General features: G+C 35.3%; 1 protein-coding gene across 1 annotated transcript in view; it reads left to right on the top strand.

The window, feature by feature from the left end:
- The window catches only part of Anks1b (ankyrin repeat and sterile alpha motif domain containing 1B), a 973,033-nt gene that overhangs the window by 525,592 nt on the left and 424,559 nt on the right, over window positions 1-22,882 (top strand). Inside the window, exons 13-14 of the mRNA XM_013019014.1 lie at window positions 15,007-15,596; window positions 17,609-17,681. Of these exons, the coding sequence (XP_012874468.1) occupies window positions 15,007-15,596; window positions 17,609-17,681 (663 nt within the window). The remainder of the gene's footprint in view (window positions 1-15,006; window positions 15,597-17,608; window positions 17,682-22,882) is intronic.

Raw genomic sequence — 22,882 nt, 5'->3', positions numbered from 1 at the left:
AAAATAAAACACCCTAAATAGGGTATCTTCTTTAAGACATTGTCTACTGTAACAACCCTTGCCCTCTAAAAACTATGATAGAAGACAAGAGGGTCAGTGTTGTTATGAGTTGAGATGTTAATAATAGCACTATTGTTTAGGACACTGTTCCCTGGGTCAGTGGTAATGTTGGACGACTGAGCCAAGACCATCCAGGGAATCTTAAAGGGATATAAATCATCTTTGCAGAAAACCTTCCCACAGATTGACAAACTTCCATAGATTAAAATCAGTATTTTAATAATAAATGATTTTTCTCATGAAGCACTAAGGATCAAATCCAGAGCTTTGTGCACACTAGCAAACACTCTAACACTGCATTGCATACCCAGCCCAAATGTGAATGATTTTGACCGCATTGAAAAGTAAACCAGCGAAAGTAGGCATCAGCAAAAATAACATGTACTTAGCCTCCAATGACTACATAGATATTGTTGCTGAAACAGGATATAGAACTGCTATGATATACACCAAATGTTTAACAGACTGTTTAATCATGAAGACAAATAAAGACAACAGCTAACAACAAATGGCAGACAAATCTGAAAAAAATATGGCACTGTAGATCTGAAAATTATAGCACTTGAAATTATTCTCAGCACTCTAAAACAAACAGGCCAACAAACAAACAGGCCAACAAAGATTATGTACAGATAAAGAACATTTTGATGAGCTAAGTGATAGATTAGAAGCTATTTAAATTTCTGTAACTCAAAGTATATCACAAAATGTCAAAAAGGTAGAAATATGGAAGATGTGAAGAGATATGAAGGATGAAATGAAAAACATTAAACTATTCATAGAGATTGGGGATAAAAGAATGAAGAAAATATAGAAGAAAAAATTTTTATCAATAGTGGCTGAGTCTTTTTCCTGACTTGATAAAAACAGAAGTTCGTATGTCTGGAAAATATACTATATTCCAAGAAGGAGAGATAAAAAGAAATCAATTTCAAGACACATTATTGTGAAATTGAAAGATATATGGAATAGTTTCAAAGAAAAGATTTTCAAAGAGAAAGGATGAATGACTCATAAGAAAAGCAGATACAATGGCAGCCGTGAGAAGGGAAGGTAGAGGCCACAGAAAAATATAAAGCCATTTGTAGTTGAAAACTGGGAATATTTTTTACCAGGCCAGTACCAAAGGAAAATCTCAAAGATTACTTTAAAAAAGAAAATGATCTCTGATTAATCTAAGAAAGAAATAGTAACTAAATAAAGTGGTAAACATGGATGCAAATTTTAATAAATGGTCTGAGTAAAGTAAGAGCTTCTGATTTATTAAGGTAGAAGAAAATTAAAACATAGCAGCAATATTTATTAGATAGGGTAATTCGATTTAAAGGACTATAAAATATTTAAATTATTTAGGAAGGGTGTAACTAAAATATTGTTTAAGTGTAGAATTTGTTAAACTAAAATTATATGGTAAAATATAGGTAAGAGTACCTTAAAAATACAAATAAAATATATAAATTTACAGCCATACATAAGAGGAAAAATACTAGCCTGGAGGAAGTTGGGGTGACAGTGTCAGAAGCTAGAAAATAGAGGAAGAAAAGGAGAGAGAGAGACAGAGACAGACAGAGAGACAGAGACAGACAGACAGAGAAAGACAGGGAGAGGCAAAGAGAGACGACAGAGACAGAGAGAGAGAGGAGAGAGAGGGAGGGAGGAAAAGAAAGGAAGGAAGGAAAAGAATATGAAACATAAAAAATTATATCTAGGGCTGGGGTGTAGCTAGGTGGCAAAGCACTTTCCTAGCAAGTACAACATCCTAGGTTCAATTCCCATTACCAAAAAGGAAAATATCAAAAACTAAAATGGAAGCAACTTTAAATATATAAATAATCAAAACATGCTGGTTATCAGTGGCTCACACCTGTAATTCTAGCTACTGAAGACACTGAGCCTCAGAAAATCACAGTTTGAAGCCAACCCAGGCAGAAAAGTCTGCAAAATTCTATCTCCAGACTGGAGGCCTAGCTTGAGTGGTAGTGTGGCAGCCATGAGCAAGAAAGCCAAGCAAGTATAAGGCCTTGAGTTCAACCCCAAACTGTCACAAAAATCAATCAATCATAAATTACCTAAATTCACTGATCAAAGGAGATTGTTAGGATGTTAAAAAAAACCAAATCCAGCTTTATGCTTTTGATAATAGATATACCTATAGATAATCACACACATACACACACACAAATATAAGCAAGAGATTATAGCTGAGAAGTCTAGACTGGAGGAAGCTGGGGTGACAATGTCAGAAGCCAGAAAAATAGACTTTAACCTTGAAGGCATATGAAGGATACTGCAAATTATGAAATTATGCAATGTTCAATTCACCAGAAAATAAAAACTTAAGCATATATGCATTTAAACTGAAATGTGTATATATGTTTAATACAACTATAGGGAAAATTTGTAAGTTCATTAAAATAGGAGATTTCAACATTCCTTAGTCAATGGAAGACCTTAACAGCACATTTAACAAAAAGTTGATAAAATGCATATAGCTTTGTAGCCAACATTCAGAGAATACATGGATCTCATGAAAGAGTGATAGAAATCAATATTGACTGTAAGGAGATTTTAGCATGTGTCAATAATGTACAATAATACTGTATTTTCTAAAAACAAGATAATTAAGTTAATTGATTGTCAGATATTTTCCCAATATTTTTAATTTAAATACACATTTCTAAATAAGTAGGAAAAGGATATAGTAAAGAGTAGAAATAAGTGGAAAAGAAAATAAATATGATAAAAATCTAGAAAGTCAGAAACAAAATTTTTGATGTAATTTAAAAATTGATGCATTTCTAGTAAAAAAAAAAAGTTCTTAAAAACCAAGATGTAAATAAGCTGTATCAAGAATGAAAAGGGATTTAATGATGATTTTTTTCAATTTTTTTATTGTGATTAAGTGGTTACATACTTTCCCAAATTTCACAGTATTGTGGGATAGTGAAGCTTAGTTAAAGTCACAAACACCTTCTAACTTTCATAGGAAAAATTGTCTATCATGGTCTATAACATTTATGGGTTCTATGAGCTTTGCAATACAGTTATTTCTTCCACATTGGGTGATATATACATTTCTTTTGTTTGCATAGCATCAGCTGTTCCCTCTTTCCCACTCATTCCCTCCCTCCCTTCGCTGCCATTGAGTTGCTTAGTTCATTTTGGTCAATGTCCAGGTGCAATTGATGGGTCCTGCTGTTGTATGTTTTTTCCTGATTCCCTCTAGTTCTGTGTCATCCTCCTGGTTTCCCTCCGGTGCGCACATATATACCATACATGTGATCAGCAGCATGGGGGTTATTTAGTAGTGATTCGACCAGATGGGTGGAAGTCCTTTGTTTCTTAAGTCCTGCTAATTTTGTTGTATAATGATGAATTTTTTAAGAATTCAAAAAATAAGGAAAAACATGAACTACCTAGCACTCATGATTTTTAATAATGAGAGAAATAGTGAAATCCTGGATAATGATAGCTAATTAAAACTTGGAAAACATAAAAACACAAGATCCCTACACCTATTAAATGACTAATTTAAAATCTTCCTTCAAAGAATATATTTTAATGTTAAATATAAAAGCTTTCAAGAAACAAGTAATTCCAAACTTATACAGAGAATTGGGGATTTTTCCCCGAATAATTCAAAATGGATGAGAATCTTTTCTATCAGAAATAAACAGTCAGGGCTGGGAAGGTGGCTTAGTGGTAGAGTGATTGCATTGTATGCATGAGGCCCTGGGTTTGATTCCTCAGCACCATATAAGCAGAGAAACCAGAAGTGGCGCTTTGGCTCAAGTGGTAGAGCACTAGCCTTGAGCTGGAGAGCTGAGAGACAGCGCCCAGGCCCAGAGTTCAGGCCCCATGACCAAAAACAAAAAACAAACAAACAAACAAAAAACTAAACAATCAGAAGAAAGGTAAAGCTGGAAACCTGCTTCATCCATGAAAGTAGATGTGCAAACCTGAAGGCACCAGCAAACTAAATGTACAAGGATATAAAAAGAAAATTTAAAAGTTCATTATGTCCACACTGTTTTTTCTGTTACTATCCCATTAATATTTAACGTTTAACATTTTAAAATTTATAAATGTCATTCACACTAACAGATTAAAGAATGAAAATTACATAACTAACAGGTGCAGAAAAACACTTGATATAAACTCCACATCTAATCATGATTAAAATTCACAGCAACCTTAGAAGAGAACACGTTTGACTTAATAAATGATACCTATCCAAAACTTAGACTAAACATTCCTTTGAAGTGGGACATTAGAGCCGTTCTGTTGGCATTCCTGTTAGATCTACTCAGATGACATTCCTGTTCTTAGTTCTTCACAATGTGGTGCAGGGATATAAGTGACATTTATATCCTCCATTTCCTTTAGGGTCCAACATAAGACATTGCTCTTTCAACAAGAAATGAAAGTATGTGAATTCCCCCAGTTAAGATATAGAAGCATCTCAAATTTCCAATATGGAAACACATCAGATAGACTCTGGACAACCCCACTATGCCTGAGATACTGAGAATGAAAAGGGCCAGTACTATTTCAGTATTAGTCTGAAAGATTGTGTTTAGCTTTTGGAAACCTGGAGACTTCAGGACTGGACTCCATGCTGGGAACTGTTACTTCCATGAACATTTCCTACTATCAAGAGCATTCTTCCACACCCCCAGAGCAACTAAATCAGAAAAATAACATTAATGCATTCCTAGTACCTCCTTCTCAGAACTCATTCAAGTTTCGTTAGCTTTACTTTATACATGATTAAAACAATGGAAGGATCCATTTCAGGGCATGTGTTACACTTAATCACAGTATCTTTTTAGTTTCCTCCTGCCTCACCTTGACGTTTCTGGCCTTCACCTTCACACTTTTGAAGATTAGAGGCCAGTTGTGGGGTAGACCATCCCACACACTTCCATTTCTTCATGACTGGACACAAGTTATATGTCATTGGCAGGAAAATCCAGAAATGATTCTATATTTTTTTCACTGAAGTTTATCAAGTGCTATATGCTTCTGGTATGTTCTTTTATCAATGATAAAATCTTGATTATTTGAGTAAGATTATTTGAGTGAGAAATCTGAGATTTCGCTATTGTATAGTTATTCTTTTTCTCTTTGCAATAAATAATATTTTGTGGCAAGCCAATCTGAACATTTGTGGGAGGTGTTCCCAGGTTGGAGGTTCAGAGCCCAAGAACACCTCCCAACCCTGGTTAGACTCCACCATGCTGTGCTGGTTTGCCTCCAAAAAATGATTGCTGTGCTCAGACTCTGCTACCCAACCCCAGGCCACTGCAAGCCCTCATCTCCACTTAGGTGTGGACAGTATCTCCTTCCTCCTCATCTAATGACATCAGGACAGAATTGTCATGGAACAAAAAGAGAATGGAATTGGATGGCCATCTCTTGTTTTAGTTCCATTACTTAAGACTCAAATTATCCTTTTAAGTTTTATAGTTCTAAGGTTAGAACTCACGGCCTTGTCCTTCCTAAGCCAGCACTCTACCACCTAAGCCACACCTCCAATCTTTTTGCTTTGGTTTGTTTTCTGGATAGCATCTCATGTTTTTGCCCATCCAATTTAGGGCCATGATATTTGATGTTTAGCTGTTTTAAAAGGATGACCCATCAGGTATTCTTCCTTTGCTATTATGTGGTCATTTTGTTTTTGTTATCTCACATATTTTTTTATGAGGGTGGGGGTGATTCTATTGGTTTATTTCATAAAGTCAGTAAACAAAAAGTATGGTCGATAATAAAAATTACTTTTTCTTACAACTTGTTTTTAATCCTAAACATGACATTTTGAATTTTGTTGTTATTTGGGTATTTACTTAGGTGGTAAGGATTATGGGTAAAGATGAGTAAGACATTGGACTGCTTACTACTGGATATTTTGAAATTTCTTTGAAATGTTAATGATGTTTCGAATAACCATTAGATTGGAATTCATGCAAATTTACTCCTTTACCTTGGCATGAAATATCCACTTATCAAGAGAGAAGTGTGAAATTAATTGAGGCAAGTAATGAAAACAGTATAATCTATATAGCATGCCTCCACTGCATCTAAAGAAATAGTAAGCAAACACAAATTCTTGCCAAAGCATATACTTTTCAAAGTATGAACAAAAACGAAAGAGTAAAACTCATATGATTACCCTGTCAGAATAACAATCATTAACAAATTAGATTATACATTTTTTATTTAAATGGAATAATCTAGATTTAAATTTTTGTTATATTTGTTATTCTATACAATAGTCACTGTTTCAACTGTTTTACTTTGCTATGATCCAAATGTTTGTATCCCCCATAAATTCATATGTTGAAATCCTAACCTGCAATGTGATGGTGTTAGGAGTGGGGACTTCATGGGTCTCTCATGGATGTGATTAGTGGCTCTTACAAAAGAAAATTGCTCACACCTAACCTTAACCATCAGAAGGATGAGATCTGGAGGAGCAAGGGTCAAAGCCAGCCTTGGCAGAAAAGTCTCTACTAGACCCCATCTTCAAAATAACTAACTAACAGCAGGGTTCAGGTGGTAGAGCTTCAGCTGAACAAGCAAACTGAGCAAGAACAAGGCTCTGAATTCAAATATTGTTCCAGGCCAAAAAAAAATAATAATAGGAGGAGGAAGAAGAATAAGAGGAAGAGAGCGCCAAACAGCTCCTTTATCCCATCAATCATGTTCAGGTAGTAATGCCTGTGAATTAGAAATCAGGTCCTCATATGACACCAAATCTGCTGGTGTCATGATCTTTGGGCCTCACAACTTCTAGAATTATGAGAAATAATGAAGAACTGTTGTTTATAAACTACCAAATTTATAACATTTGTTAGAGCAGCTCGTATGAACTAAGACACATGTATTACCTTATTTAATGTTCACAACTTTTAGATCTATACTATTATTCTCATGATTTTCCAGATGCAAAAGCATAAACATTACCAGCATTTCTTCTAAGGAATGTATTAATTAAGGAGAATTCAATTGAAGTAGTTGTTTATTGACACATAACAAATGACCTCAAACTTAAAATAAAAGCCCTTATTTTAGCTCCTGGTTCTGGGCATATTTTTTTTTCTTGTCTGGGCCAACTCAGCTCATCCTCGCATGCTCATTGATGTATCCTGGTCAGGAGACAGATCAGCCTAAGGTTGGTTGGTCTTACATTATTTCACTCACATATTTCTTGGTTCTGTTTATAAGCTGTGACATGTTGAAGCTTTGCTGATCCCGGAGGGACTGCCATTCATTGCCAGAAACAGTGAACAACTAACTCACTTGTAAGCATGCCTTCCATATGTGATCCTCCAATCCAGAGCACAAACCCCTAACTACCTTCTTTAACAGGTTCCATATTCTAGGCTATGATTCATCTACCCTGACTACCAAGGGCCAGTCTTTATGCTCCAGAATCCGCTGAAATTATTCACACTAATCTTAAATCTGCCTATCTCTGCTCTGTTTGGCTTTTCCCCCACAGAAACTACAATAAAGTCTCTTATCTAGTGGTCTCTCCTTACTCCCTCTGCCTCCCCTTTGCCCTAGCTTGTCACCTGGCTCCCTCCCACCATCCCCCACCAGCTCCCACTGCACTATGTGGTGAGCCTCTCTTTTTGGATTTTTGGGTAAAGCAGTCCATATTTTTCTTCAGTGACAGTTACCTCCTGATCTAGAGCTTCATCATACCTGAGAAATAATAAAACCTACATTTAAAACAACTGAGTATGCCAATCCAGCCTGGTTTGTTCACATATGGCAAGGTTCCAAGAACAAGGGATCAAATGCACAAGTGCCTTTCAAATATGATTTCTGCTGCCCCACTGAGAATTCTAGGCGTATGGCCATAGTGGGAGTTAGCAGGGAAAAGTAGATGCAGGGAAGAGTGTGGTACCATGGAGCCCTAAGCTACAATCTGCCTTCACACAAGCTTTTTAGGTTTATAACTTGTTTTCTTTGATTAAGCTTTACAATTTGGCCATTGAGAAAGGCAGGTCATAATTCACTGTCCTGGGTTATTCAAAACCCTAATAGGCTGACAATTAAATTCACTTTTGCATAGGTGAGTAACAACTTGTGACTACAGGACTTGGACAATATGAAGCATTTTCAGTTTGTAATTATGGTCATTTTTGTCAAAACATAGAGGAGGTCAGAACCTAATGATATTATTCACAGAAAATTTAAATAACATAAAATCCCTAAAATTCTCATTATTCTAGATAATGAATATGGTCAGAAACCCTCTTTTACATAGTTTTATTATCTTTAAGTACAGAAACCCTTTTTGATGGCTTTTTATTGCATCTTTTTTCATGATACTGAGATGACTTTCCTTTCAAACTCAAACTCAATCCCTTTACCCTTCAGCAATTTTCAAAGTGAAATTTTAAACTACCTTATTTCAGAATTCCTCCTTCCTGTTGTTGCTTACCATGCCTGCCATCCGTACCCACCTGTTCATGTTGTAAAGCACTATGGGTTATCCAGTCAACTAGGAAGAAGAAAGAAAATGCCTGATCTTATTTCCTATTCTGTTAGTGTAACTTTAGGGAGAACTACATATGCCAAACAAACAAAGCTCTAATGCTGTTGGCACACTTTTCCAAAATTCTGAAAATAATCACAAATAGGAGCTTCCTTACTTGTCCTCTTGGTAAATCAGTCCTAAATTGTTATTTTGTTTTGTTTTAGTAGTAATATAAATTCCAGGATAACAGATGTTAGAATACGATGTCTAAAGGTGTTAAACATTTTTGTGTGTGGATTTAATGGCCAATTGTACTTCTTTTGAGAACTTTCCAATTCACTTAACCATTCACTGATTGGGCAATTTTTTTCTTTTGAGTTTATTTTTTGAATGCTATATATTCTGGATATTAATCCCTTGCATGATAAATAGCTGGCAAAAATTTCTCTCCCATCCTCTAGGTTCTGTCTTCACTCTGGTAATTTTACTAAGCAATCTCACACGACACTTCTTGCCATTATTTCCTGAGCTGTTGGAGTCATATTCAGAAAGCCATCTGTTTGAAACTTGTAGGTCCTATTTCATCCATTTTTGAATGGATTTTTATATAGGGTGAGAGATAAGAATCTAGTTTCAGTCTTCTACATATAATACCAGTTTTCCCAACATCATTTGTTGAAAAGGCTGTTTATTCTTCCAATGTATGTTTTGGGTACCTTTGCCAAAAATTAGCTGGTTTTACTTGCATAGGTTTTTTTTTTTCTGGATTCTCTATCATTAGTCAGCATACTCTGTTTTAGTGCCAGTATCACGCTATTTTTTGTTACTATGGATCTATAACAATAATTTAAAATCAGATATTGTGATACCTCTAGCCCTACTTTGTTTGCTCACAATTGCTTTGGTTACTCTTGTTTTTGTTTTTTTTTTCTCTTTTTCTCCTTACATATAAATTTTAGGGATTTTTTTCCTAGTTATGTGAAGAATAACATTGGAATCTGATGGAGATTACATTGAATCTGTACATCACTTTTAGTAATAGAGCCATTTTTCACATCAGTTCTACTGATCTATTAACATAGAAAGTCTATGTCTTCTTCAATGTCTTTATTCAATATTTTATAGTTTTCATTGTAAAGGTCTTTCAACTCAGTTTGTTCCTAGTATTTTAGGCCATTTTAGATAGTACTGACTTCTAGATTTCATTCTCAGCATGTGAATTTGTCTATATAGAAAAAGCTGCTGGTTAATATATTATTTTGTATACTTTGATGAAAATGTTTCTCAGCAGTAAGGGGATCTGGTAGAGACTTTAGAATCTTTTAAGTATAGGATTATATAATATGCAAACGGGCAATTTAACTTCTTTCTTTCCTATTTATATCTCTTTTGTTTCTTTTTCTTGTCTCATTGCTCTGGCTATGAATTCAAGCACTATATTCAATAAAAGGAAAGATTGGACACCTTGTCCAATTTTAAAGGACATGTTTTTGCTTTCCCCCCTTTAGGATAATATTAACTATAGTTTTTTGTATATATCCTTCGTTATATTGAGATATAACCCTCTATTTCTAGGTTCTTTAGAGTTTTTCTTTATTATGAATGGATGTTGAATTTTGTCAGAGTTTTTGTATATATGGAGATGATCATGAGTTTTTCCCTTTGATTCTATTTATGTGTTTTATTTCTTAATTTGTACATGTTGAACCATTCCTCCTCTTATTCTAGAATGAAACTAACTAGATCATGATGTATCATCATCTTACTGTGTTGGTGAATTCAGTTTGTAAGTCTTACATTGAGAACATTTTTAATCTATGTTCATAAAGGAAAGTAGTCCATAATTTTCTCTTCTTATTGAGAGTATGCTTATCTGGTTTTGATATCAGGGTACTACTGGCCTCATAGAATGAGTGTAGTAATGTTCCTTCCTTTCTGTCTTACAGCATAGTTTAAGGTGTTAATTATTCTTGAATGTATTCTGAAGTGAATTATCTAGTCCTGGGATTTTTCTCTTTTATTGTAATACTTCAAGTTCATTGCTCATTGTAGATCTGTTTAGATTGTTTATATTATTTTGCTTCAATGGAAGATCATACAAATATAGAGGTTGATTCACTTTTTCAGGATTTTCCAATTTATTGGAATATATTTTCAAAATATTCCATAATGGATGTCTAGATCATATATATGTTGTAATATCCCTTTTCATCTCTAATTTTATTAATTTGGGTTTTCTCCCTTTTTGGTTAGTTGGGCTAAAACTTTATCAATCTTGTTTATCTTTCCTTTTTTTTACTAACCCTTCCTCATACTGCAGTCTTTATATTCTTTCACTTTTTGCTCCTTGATTTAGATAATTAAAATCTAACTTGATCTTTATTATTTTTTCTGTCTACTCATTAGGTTATTTATTTGAGATCTCTCTGGTTTATTTTTAATGCAAGCACTCATAACTTGAAATTTCCTTCTTAGAACGTCATTGCTGTGACCTGAAGTTCCTAGTAATTATGGTTTAATTTTACTTTCATTGTAAAAATTTTAAATTTTCTTTCCCAATTTCAACAATTCACTGATCATTGAGAACTGCAGTGTTCAATTTCCATATTTATATAGTTTCTTTTGCTATTGATTTCTAATTTTAGTCCATTGTGCTTCGAAAAAAATAAAGTTATTTCACTTTTCTGTACCTTTCTAAGACTTCCTTTATAGCCTAAAATGTGTTCTATTTTGGAGAAAGTTCTATGGGTTTCTGAAAAGTGTGTATTCCACAGTATAAAATATTAACAGACATCTATAAATTCTATGGACATGTAAATTCTATAGTTGCCTATTAATATTAATATTTGGTAGATGTCTATTAATTCTTTTGATCTATGGTGAAGTTTAATCTGAAGTTTCTTTGTTAAATTTCCACCTGGATGATGTATCTTTCTAAGATAGAAGAATATTACTGTTATTGTATCTGACCCTATCTGTCCTTTTATTACCAATGGTTGCTTTAATGCGATTAGGTGTACCAGTGTTCAATGCCTATGTTTGCAGTCATTATAACTCCTTAAAGGGTTGCTCCTTTGATTAATATGTAATGACTTAATCTTTTTCTAATTTTGGATCAAAGTCTCTTTTTTCAGATATGCATACAGTGCTGGTTTATTGATCATGAATTACTTACTTCAGTTTGTACTTTATCATGGAAACTATTTATTCATAGATGTTAAAGGAAACTTTGCTGGGAATAGTAGTCTTGATTGGCAGTTATTTTTACTCAGGGCCTGCAATAGATACATTCCTTGTTTTCTGGCTTTTAAGGTTTCTATTGTAATTTGTATTATCAACATTTTAACTATAACATGATGTGGATAATGAAAATGCGTCATCACTAGGGTGAGAATGACAATTATTTTTACTGTGGCAAAAGTTTTTATTGAAGCATAATGGGCTTACTCTTCAAAGGTATTGTTAAGTCCACTTACAGGAGAGAGAGTCAGCCTCAGATTTTGAGAAGTTTACTAAATTTCATTTGACCTCTAGTTCAAGATCTATTATTTCAGGAACTATTTGTTGATTCACCTTAGGCTGGGATGAATCCTTTCACCAATATTTAAGAGTACCCAAAAAAGAAAAGAACCCCCAAACCATCTTGTGGCATTCTATGACCTTTGTAAGCTATATCGTTTGGCTGGAAAGTTCTCTCTCAGAGACCTAGTGATCTCATGCTCCGTTTTTTCATTCCCAATTCATTTCTCCATCACCTGTGGCTACCTGCTACCTACCAACACCGCTTTGAGCTTTTTTATTTCTTGCTTTTCTAGATTATATTTTGTCCATTTTTTAGAGTACATGTCACTTTTGGCTTGTGTTCAGTTTTAATAGGGTCTCTTCTTAGTTGGCAGCCTTCTCTTGGAGTTACAATTTCCACTTCCACCCAGAGGACAGAAAGTGGGTGGCAATAAAAAATATTAAATATAAATCTAGTATTTCAAGCTAGTTTTAAAAAATGAAAGTATTAACTATAAGCAATAAGATTATAAAAGGAAGGAAGTAGAATACTTGTGTGATGAACTAGGAATTCAAAAATTATTAGGCCAAAGGTATTAGTAAATAATAAGATGGGCGATGGGGAAAGGAAACATGAAGAAGAAAGACAGGAAAGAGCAACTTCAAAGAGATGAAACTATAAGTAATAATAGAACAAAATAAAGTACTGAGAAAAACACAAAATAGTACAAAGGAAGGAGGGAGGGAGGGAAGGCATGAGAGAGGGAGGGAAAAATTGCTTGGTGAAGGAATAGGATAGATTCCCATCCCACCTCATCTCAGACTTTTTTTCACTTCATTTCCTACGAAGCCAGATGTTTTTCCTCTCTAAAATCCAAACAAGACTAGAAAGGACTATTTTTTTTTTTTTGTCGGTCGTGGGGCTTGAACTCTGGGCCTGGGTGCTGTCCCTCAGCTCTTCAGCTCAAGGCGAGTGCTCTACCACTTGAGCTACAGCGCCACTTCCAGTTTTCTGGTGGTTTATTGGAGATAGGAGTCTCACGGTCTTTCCTGCCCGGGCTGGCTTTGAACCGCGATCCTCAGATCTCAGCCTCCTGAGTAGCTAGGATTACAGGTGTGAGCCACCAGCGCCCTGCGAAAGGACTATTTTTGAATTGAGCTTAGTACTATCTTTCCTTCTAGATGATAAATTCTTATTAGTTTTTTTCCATATTCAAGCCTGATAATGGGGGGAGTTCAGAAGCTCCCCTCAAACTACTACCACCAACTTAGCCAGGAGACCTAAGGGAGCCAGGGGACATTTTCTCTGGTTTTCTAAGGAAATCAGAAAATAACTAATACTATTTAGGAGAAGAAAGGAAAGGGGAGAGCTTTGTATAATTCCTAAGCAGCAGCTATTGTCCACCAACATTCTCAGGCCCTTTAGAGAAGTACAAAGCAGTCAAACCAAGAAGTCAGGACAGGCTGAACTAGGCATGGGTTTCTGATTAACCCCACGCACACCAGAGTTCAGGCTACAGCTTCCCCAGTGTGTTTGCTGGTGGTTTCCCTTTGCAATGCAGTTCCTATCCAAATAGAATACGTGTGCATAAATCTAAGTCACAACATGGCAACCAATGTCCTGGGCCCACACTGATTCTCCAGTGGAGAGATCTTTGGGGTTGGAGATGTAAGCTTCAGGCTTCTCTGCTCTCTCCAGCCAGAAGGCTTTTCTAAGATTTCCTTCTAATACACCAGTAATCAAGCTAGGAAGGGCAGGGGCTCCTTCTCTAGAATATGCTTGCTCTGCTCCCTTCATCTTTACTTTTGCAGAGTGCCTATCCAGCTCCCTGATGTTTTCCTCTCTTCTTTTGCTTGCAGCTATTGCTGAGAAATGAGGAATTTCCCCTTCCCTACCATTTTGCTTAGTGCTCTATGTTAGGCTCTATTGTTCCTTTTATAAATCCAAAATTCAGTTATTTCTGGATTTCATCTGGCTTCTAACTGCCTTCTATTTACTGTTTCCCTGTCTTGCCTTTCTGCTCCACCCACCACTCCCTGGTGTTCAGTGTTCTGTAGACACAGGAAAATGCTAGCTGTCTTTTATCTACCATCTTCCTAATTGACCATTTTTAAAGACCCTCTTCCTTTCCAATTTATAGGGATTTTGATTTGTCTAGTATAATGCATTTTAAATCTCAGAGGAAAATTTATGTTTATCTCAGGAAAAAAAACCTAAAGCAATGAAAATGTTTTCTCTTCTTTGGGTTCTTTTCTACATTACAATTCCAAAGATCTAAAGAAATGAGAAAATAACTAATGCTATTTCAAGGAAGAAAGAAAATGATAGTTTTGTGTTAATAACTCAATATCAGTTTTACATAGCAGTCTTAATTTCTGATGATATTACAAATGCATTTTTTCTTGTTAAGTCTGAACAAACTCTTTTTGTTGAGATCGTAACATTGGCATAGAATTATTCTTAATTTTATGTTTAAAATAATACCATCAGGATTGCTAATATTAAATTACTTCTCATTGTACTTCTCTCAAGATTTGGGGGGGCTGGGAATGGGGCAAAAGGGGTACCATCATGTGCAATTTTGACTCATCTGGCTGATGCCTTACTATTCTGTAACGATCATGTACTATGGAGGCTTTTAATGTGACTATCCTACTTCATGGAGCATTAAGAATTCATTGAATGAACAAATAGGCTTTGACAAGGGAAAAGGTCATATAGTCACTCATTCAGATCTTTTGTAACTCAGGAAGATTTAAGTCACACCTATATACATTCATTTTGTATGCACAGCACTACAGAGTAAAGGCCATTCTCTAAAGTGAAAGTCTTGCAATGTAGCAATAAATCCAATGTCTGTATGTTGCTCACGTTCATACAGGTACTGTGTGTGTATGGTAGCTTTCGGAGTGCTATACAAACAAGTATCCTGACATCCTTTCTCCTTTTGCAGAGGACCCCTCTCAACAGGAAGCCAATGATCCCCCTAAAGAATATGATCCTGGGCAATTTGCAGGCCTTCTCCATGGATCCTCTCCAGCCTGTGAGTCCCCTGAAAATCCATTCCATCTGTATGGGAAAAGAGAGCAATGTGAAGAAGGACAAGATGAAAGCAGTTCGGCAAGCAGTCCTTTGCCTTTTAAGCAGACTGCAATAGAAAAGAGCTCAGAACCTTTGGTAAAGAAAATTAAACCCAAAGTGGTCAGTAGAACAATTTTTCACAAAAGAAGCAATCCACTAGAGAACCACACCATCGTTGGTACAAGAACAACCAGGAGTGGATCCCGGAGTGGGGACCAGTGGATTGTGAACACAGGGGGATTTGTGGAGAGAGCTTGCACTCTGGGGAGAATAAGGTCATTGCCCAAAGCCCTGATCGACATGCATTTATCCAAAAATGTCTCTAAATCCGATTCTGATCTCATCGCCTACCCTTCAAAGGAGAAAGCATCAAGAGTTAACTGGAGTGAATCTTCAACTGCGGAACACAGTTCTAAAGAGACTTCAGAAAGAACACCATCTTTCACATCTGAGTGGGAAGAAGTAAGGCCAGATATTCTTGCTATTTTTTTTAAAGACGTTGGAGTTGAGGGAGGTATGAGGGAATGATTTTCAGCTGTTTAAGTCTTTTAGAAGCTAAAGAAGAAGAAATTAACAAATATGTATAACTGGAAGGGAAAAGGGAAAAGGTTCTATGGGTAATAAATGATTCTTCTATAGCAAGTATAAAAATAAACAGTTCCACACATGTAGAGAAATCTATTGTCTGCATAGAAACTTATGTCATGCAGAAATAATAACTAGCTATGAGATATAAGATGTTGTTCACATCATGCCCTCCCAGGCATTGGAACTGAGAATTCTAGAGAAATCTTACATTTTGCTCTGTGTCAATTTGATAATTGCTAAACACTATGTTAACTCATCTCCTTTCTTTAAGATATCATATTTTTCAGAACAGCTTCTTGTAGTTTTAATATAAATGGTAAAGCCAGTGGTCCTGACTTTTCTACAAGAAACATATCATATATCATAAATAAATAAAACTTGGTATTTTCCTTTTATATATATCAGAGAAACAAAGAAAAAGTGTAGGGGCCAAGTAGCTCCAACTTAAAAACAATGTCTACTTAAAGATAATCAGAAAGAGTTATTTTTTTTCTTTTTTTCTTTTTTTATTGTGAAAATACTGTACAGAGGGGTTACAATTACATGGGCAAGATAATGAGTACATTTCTTATCAAGCAGAAAGAATTATTTTTAAAGCAAGTGCTTTTGTAAGACTATGAAATAATCATCTTTTGCCCCTAGGGAGAATTACATCATGAAATAATAAAATTCATTGCTTCTTTTCTTGAATTTCTTTAAAGAATGGGCCACAGTCTTTATTGATATTTCATCCTACTTTGTCACATTTTGTCTTTCAAAAGGCTGTGCCAGTTGGATTTGGTTTAAAAGCACATTAGGTCACTATAGTATTCTGAGAACTAGAAATAGATATGGCTCTGATATTGACTGTCTGAATTGAGCTATTTGGGAAAATCACTTGGTATGTCTGGATCTGTTTCAGGTTGAACAAAATGGGACATTTAAGTAATGCTCATTGTCCTTTCTGAAACCTGCTGTCTTACTTAGGTTGCTAATAAGAGGAATAAAGAGATTAAACTCTAGATGGCTATGAATTAGATAGACACATTTAAATTCTAAGCTAATATGTGGATTTAAAAAGATGATCCATTTCTTGTATTTTTTAAGCTCTGTGAATTCATTTGAAATCATTCTTAGAATCCTTTTTTGGAGACAAGACTAATACATTTATATTGCCTTTCAGAAGTTAGTTGTTTTCATGTACATATTCTTGTAATTGGAGGCAACGAGCCAGCTTGTGTCTGGCCAAACAACTTAGTTAAAACTGGATTCTGATCATCATGCCTGCAAATTGAAGTCTGCCACTTTACCTGGGCAAATGAGATTCATGCACCCAGATAGAAGAAGCAGGATTCCAGAGAGCTTCCTTGGTACAGCAATAGCCCAGTCCCTTTCTGAGTTGAAAAACTTCTAGTTCTTAATTTACTTATTTATCTGAGCACAAACTTCATTCCAAGAAATGCGGAGAACATGCAAACCCATTTCTAAAGCTTGAGTTTTATTTTTATTTAATTTTCACTGGGAATTGAACCCAGAGCTTAATATATACTAGATAAGCACTCTGCTACTTGAGCTAGGCTTCTAGACCTTTTGTTTTATTTTGTTTTTGAAATAGAGTCTTTTTACCTTTGCCCAGGCTGGCTTCAGAGTCAGGTAGGATATCTCTGCCTCCTAGGTTTCTGAGATTACAGATATGTACCACCATGCCTAGTTTAAAGAAGCATAATTTATATTTTAAATGCAAATCCAAAAGATATTCATTTCCTTTTTATTCTTTTCCTATTGGTCTATATCTTGTAGTAATGCAATGACCCAAGAACATATGATCCTGAAATGTAAAAGTTATTTTTAAATGTGATACTCAAATGAGTTTAATAATCCACATACATGGCTTTTATTTCTCACAGATTGACAAAATAATGAATTCCATAGATGTTGGCATCAATACTGAACTTGAAGAAATGAATGGAGAGGCCACAAGTAAGGGAACTCTTTTCTATATTATAATGAATGTGCTTCAGAAACAGCCAGAAAAATGATCAAGTTCTTTAGATAATTTGTTTAATCTTAATAATTGTAACTACAAATTATTTCCTTTTACTCTCACATTCAACAACCCTGACCTGAAAACAGTATCAATTAAGTATGCTGATTTAGCAAATAGTGAATTTTCTCCATGTACTATTTTATGATGTCAGTTAACACTAAATGAAGTTTCAAGTTAACGTTGAGTTCACTATGAAGCACTGCAAACTTGTGTTGAATTCGACAACTTACTACACTATGGTGTCTCATTTGGTATAATGTCCCATTTATCCTGCCCGAAGTAATTAACAACTTTTAAGTTGTAAGTAGCATTTGACAAGAACTGTGTGTCACTTGCCTTCTGATATTCCATACTACCTAGCAGAGTAGCTCTCAGAGTTGGTTTTGCTGTCACTAGTTAATATATTGCCGTATATATATATATATACATATATATATATTTTCCTACCATGCCATTGAATAATAGAAGAAGGTAATTTCAAACCTTCTTTACAAAGTTTTTACTTAATACTGGTAGTTCATGTCAGATCAGATAGACATCTAAAAATAACAGTAATACTCATACCAAAAAAATTAACATTTCTAAAAAAGTCAAAGACTTGAACTGTATTTCTACTGATGATTTATAAGTTCTCAAGAATCCATGTTGTTTTGTTTTCTTTTGATTCGTGGTTTTGTGCTAGGCCTTGAGTTTGAACTGAGGGCATAAGCACTGTTCCTGTGTTGTTTTTATTTTTTGTTTTGCTCAAGGCTAGCCCTATACCACTTGAGCCACAGTTCTGCCCTGGTTTTTTTGGTTTAATTGGAGATGAAAGCCTCACAGACTTTCCTGCCTAGACTAGCTTCAAACCATGATTCTCAGATCTCAGCCTCCTGAGTAGCTAGTGAGCCACCAGCCAGCCCTTGGCTAAGAGTTCATGTTTAAATAAGTAGAGACAATTGACATAATAATTGAAAATGTTTTTAAGATAAGATTAAGCTTAGACTTCTTTAGCAAGAAGTCTAAATATATCACAGGATAAATACCTATGGAGCCTGGACTATGATGAGGTGATTGAGGAACTTACCTAAGAAGCAGAATCTAAGGAGGTACAGAACAGCTGTCATCGAAATACAGAGTATTTTGATGCAATACTTTTAAAAGTCACAATTAATGCCAAAAACCCATGATGTTAAAGAAACATCAAAATTGTAATAAAAGTAAGTTACGTCTTCAGTGGCATGACCTTTGTCACTTTTCCTGATTCTCAGATGTGGGTCAAAAAGCACATATTTTGTCAGGGGACCAGCTGAGTCTTTGCGGAGACAGAGCTGGGTAAATGAGGTGCGCTTACAGGATGTTGCCGGCAATGCTAGAGCTCTATAGGCAAGCTTTCTGTCTCTCAGCAGTGATGAAACTTGAATGTGACTTGGAAATCCTGGCATAGGTCTGGGAAGAACATGATGGTCAGCTGAGATGGGAGGATGGGGACACTCTCACTTCCCAACCACAAACGCCCATTCTCCTCTTCCTCTCAACCATCCCCCCCCACCCTCGATATGTTTTCCTATCAAATCCTTACCTGAAGAGGGACTTCCCAAATAAGATCCAAGCATACTGATTTCTTCCTGAGGGACATGAGTAGTGCTTACAGAGATGGGTGTATTACTTTGGAGTTGACATCAGATGTATCCTGATCTCCCATAGCAAGATCTACAACATAATAAGCATTCTATAGAGCACAAGAGAAACTGGAAAGGTTGGGAGTTTCTAAAAAGTGAACACACCCACAGATACACATGCCTGGTAAATATTTTTTGACATTTTCAATCAGCACATTTGAGAAGTTTTACCAAGTCTTACCATCCTTGTAATTTTTGAATGAGGCAAAAACCAAATGAACTACCTTCCCTGTCACTACTGCGAACATTATGGAGGGTTTCTCAGGGTATGGTTTGCAGATCACCCACACTGGTGGCAAAGGAAGACTCCTTCCTGCCCCTGTTCTACTGAATCAGCATTCTTGGTAGAACCTGAAAATTTGCCTTTTAAACAAACATGCCACACTATATAGTATGCAGGAAACTTGGAGGATGATCTTATGGGAGCCAGCATCTAGGTGGCTAAGAGGCATTATTGCAAATCATGTTTGCAATCAAATAAGAATATATGAGTCTAAATGAGACCCTTGTCAAAGTACTTTGGTTATTGCTCTTATCCTAGAAGAATGAAAAATTTGTCTGAGTCCCATGTTTGTTAAATGATAACTTTTTAAAAGGCCAAATATTTTTTGAAATTTAGAAGTTTTTTATTTTATCTTAAGAAAAATATTAATGAAGATTTGAACATAATCCACAGGCTTAATGATACAATATGATATTAGCTCTATGACTGCACATATACTCTATTCTCCCATGCAGAAATGCTAATCAACACTGAGGACTTTTCCAGGAACCAAAGAACCATCCTAGTAAAATATATTGCTACATAGTTTTTTTCAGATATGTTAATAAATAATTTCAGGAAGGTGGTAGGATTTGCAAATTTTTTTATTAATATGAAGGTGAAAATTTATTTCCTTAATAAACTATATGATTCAAAGATAGGATAGTTGTCCAGTGATATAATAAGTGCCTCAATGTTCAAGCTGAGACCTAGCACTGCTTCTCTTTCAGAATGGTGACCTGAGCACTGAAAACACAGTTAGACTCAAGTAACATTGTACATTATTCTAATGTTCTAAAATTCCTCAAGCACGGTACCAAAGAACCATAAACATGTCATAAACATTATGAAAAAGAAAGAGCAAATGTCAAAAATGCTACTCAGGCAAAGCTGCTCTTGAAGAGTATTATCCTGATTAACAAATCTTTACTTGTGTCTTTCTGCCTTTCCTATTGCCATTCATCCCCTTTCTTTATTTACCAGTTTTCTACAATGGAAAAGAAAATGAAATCAGCGATTCAGGCCGCAAAGAATCATTACTATTGACAAAGGCTGGCTCTGTCTGTGACTTAGCTTTTAGCTCTTAATTACAGACTAATTATATACTATATAATAACATGTAACATTCCAATTGGTCTTTAGGCCAATTGTGAATCACATCTTTACTGGTCTTCAGACTTTTCCATTCAAGGCTAGGTTTAACTAGAGGGATGATAAACATGAATGAAGATGTCACCACTGTACAAATAGCATTGTGGTACCGGATGGAGAATCACATGGTGAAATCAAGAGACAGACATGAATTCAAACTACAAATCTATTTGCTAACTGTTTGATCTTAGCTAACTTAGTTTTCCTCACAACAGAAATGGAGATAGTAAGAGACATGCACAACGGAATACAGAGTTTCACCCATGTATTTATACACTAAATTTTAGCCCTCACTTTGTCCTACCATGAGGAAGACTGTGTTTAATACTGTACCCATACAAAGACAAATGCCCTTTAAGAAGGTTATGATGCGAAGGTATTGTGACATGCTATAATCTCAGCCCTTAGGAGGCTGAGGCAGGAAGATTCCAAGTTTGAGCCCGGTTTGAGCTACATCACAAGTTTCAGGCCAGCCTGAAGTACATAGTAAGACCCTATCTCAAAAGGGAGTGAGGGGCTAGAGGCAGGCTCAAGTGGTAGAGTGTCTGCCTAGCAAGCATGAGGCCCTGAGTTCAAACCCCCGTACCATGGGAAAGGAAGGGAACAGAAGGGAAGGAGGAGCTTCTATTTATTCTCACAGGCTTAATATTAAATCTGGTATATTTCCTAAAATTGTCATTATATCAACTGGCATATGCTTGTTACCAAACCACCAGATAGTTAATACTAGAAAAAGTATTACTGTAAGAACTACAAGTGAAGTATGCCCTGAAAAGATTTGATATGAGTCAAGTGGCCTAAATTATGTTTTAAGAAGTCTGAGTAAATCTTTTTTGCTTGAAATGGGGAAGAAATGTTTAATGAAATTAATAGGTGGTAAATTTATAATGAGGGAGGGGAAATAATATATTATTTAGTATGTGTTTTCAGTCTCTAAAGTCTAACTTTGGATGCTCACCAAGTTCAGTGCTATACATGGGTTTAATAATATTCTGACATTATGAGCATTTATAATATTTATTCCTTAAGATCTCAGAGGATGATAGAATAAAATGATGAACAATGGAGATGCATGAGGAATTAGCATTAAATTTTCCATGTTCTCATCCATTTTATTTCAGCATTTTTATTTGCCCTTCCCCAACCCATACATTTCCAATGCCAGGTATTTATTTATTAAACAATATTTATTGGACTAGAAGGAGATTTGGAGCTTTTATCTTCTCTCCTATAAATATGATTCAGCTCAGGGTCTGAGCAATCTCAGATAACTAGTTACATTTATTGAAACCAGTTTCCAATTTAAAAAAAATCCCCAGCAGTTATGTAGTTTGAAACCTATCCAGTAATCTTAACTAAGATATAAATACAAGTAAATGAAATTTTCTAAATTTATCCCAGGTCAGTCTTTTCAGTTCTTGGAACATATTAACACATGATTTTTCACAAACAACATTTCTGGTTTCCAACTTGAAGTCATATTCAAATGCCAAAGAAATGAACATTAGCACTAGGGTGTTATGATATTGACTTCTTCATGTTAGGCAGAATACCACATTCTCTGGTGATGCTGGATATGTGATGTGATACTATATAGGGAATCATGGTGCACACCACAGTTTGTATTTACAGAATTCTAGCAGGGATCAGGTTTTGAAATTAAATTTAGCTGGCTTCAAATCCAAGGGTTGCAATTCCCTGGCTTTGTCACCTCTTTGATGTCAACTTCGTCATCTGTAAATTCAGATTTTCAATAACCACCTCCTAAGGCTACTGCAAGATTAAATTATGTTGTACTACTATAGTGTGATCAATAAGTATAAATTCTGTTTATTTCTTATCCAACACACGCATGACTTATTTTTCTCATTAGAGTGTATGCCACACAGGAAGACACTTGGAAAATATTGCTTATCTTTCTGATCAATGGTGATTGTAGTTTTGATATAGAACATTCTAATATGCTTTCCTGTGAAATCTTTTCTGAAGTTTTATTTCTTAGTCGTTGTTATTGTGTCATAAGGAAGCTCATTTCAAGTTTGAAAATGTGTTTGTTCAT

This window comes from Dipodomys ordii, unplaced genomic scaffold (assembly GCF_000151885.1).
Source record: "Dipodomys ordii isolate 6190 unplaced genomic scaffold, Dord_2.0 Scaffold3, whole genome shotgun sequence".
In the NCBI taxonomy this organism is placed as follows: Eukaryota; Metazoa; Chordata; class Mammalia; order Rodentia; family Heteromyidae; genus Dipodomys; species Dipodomys ordii.
Note: the sequence above shows the minus strand (reverse complement) of the source record. Positions and strands in the feature narration are given on the sequence as shown.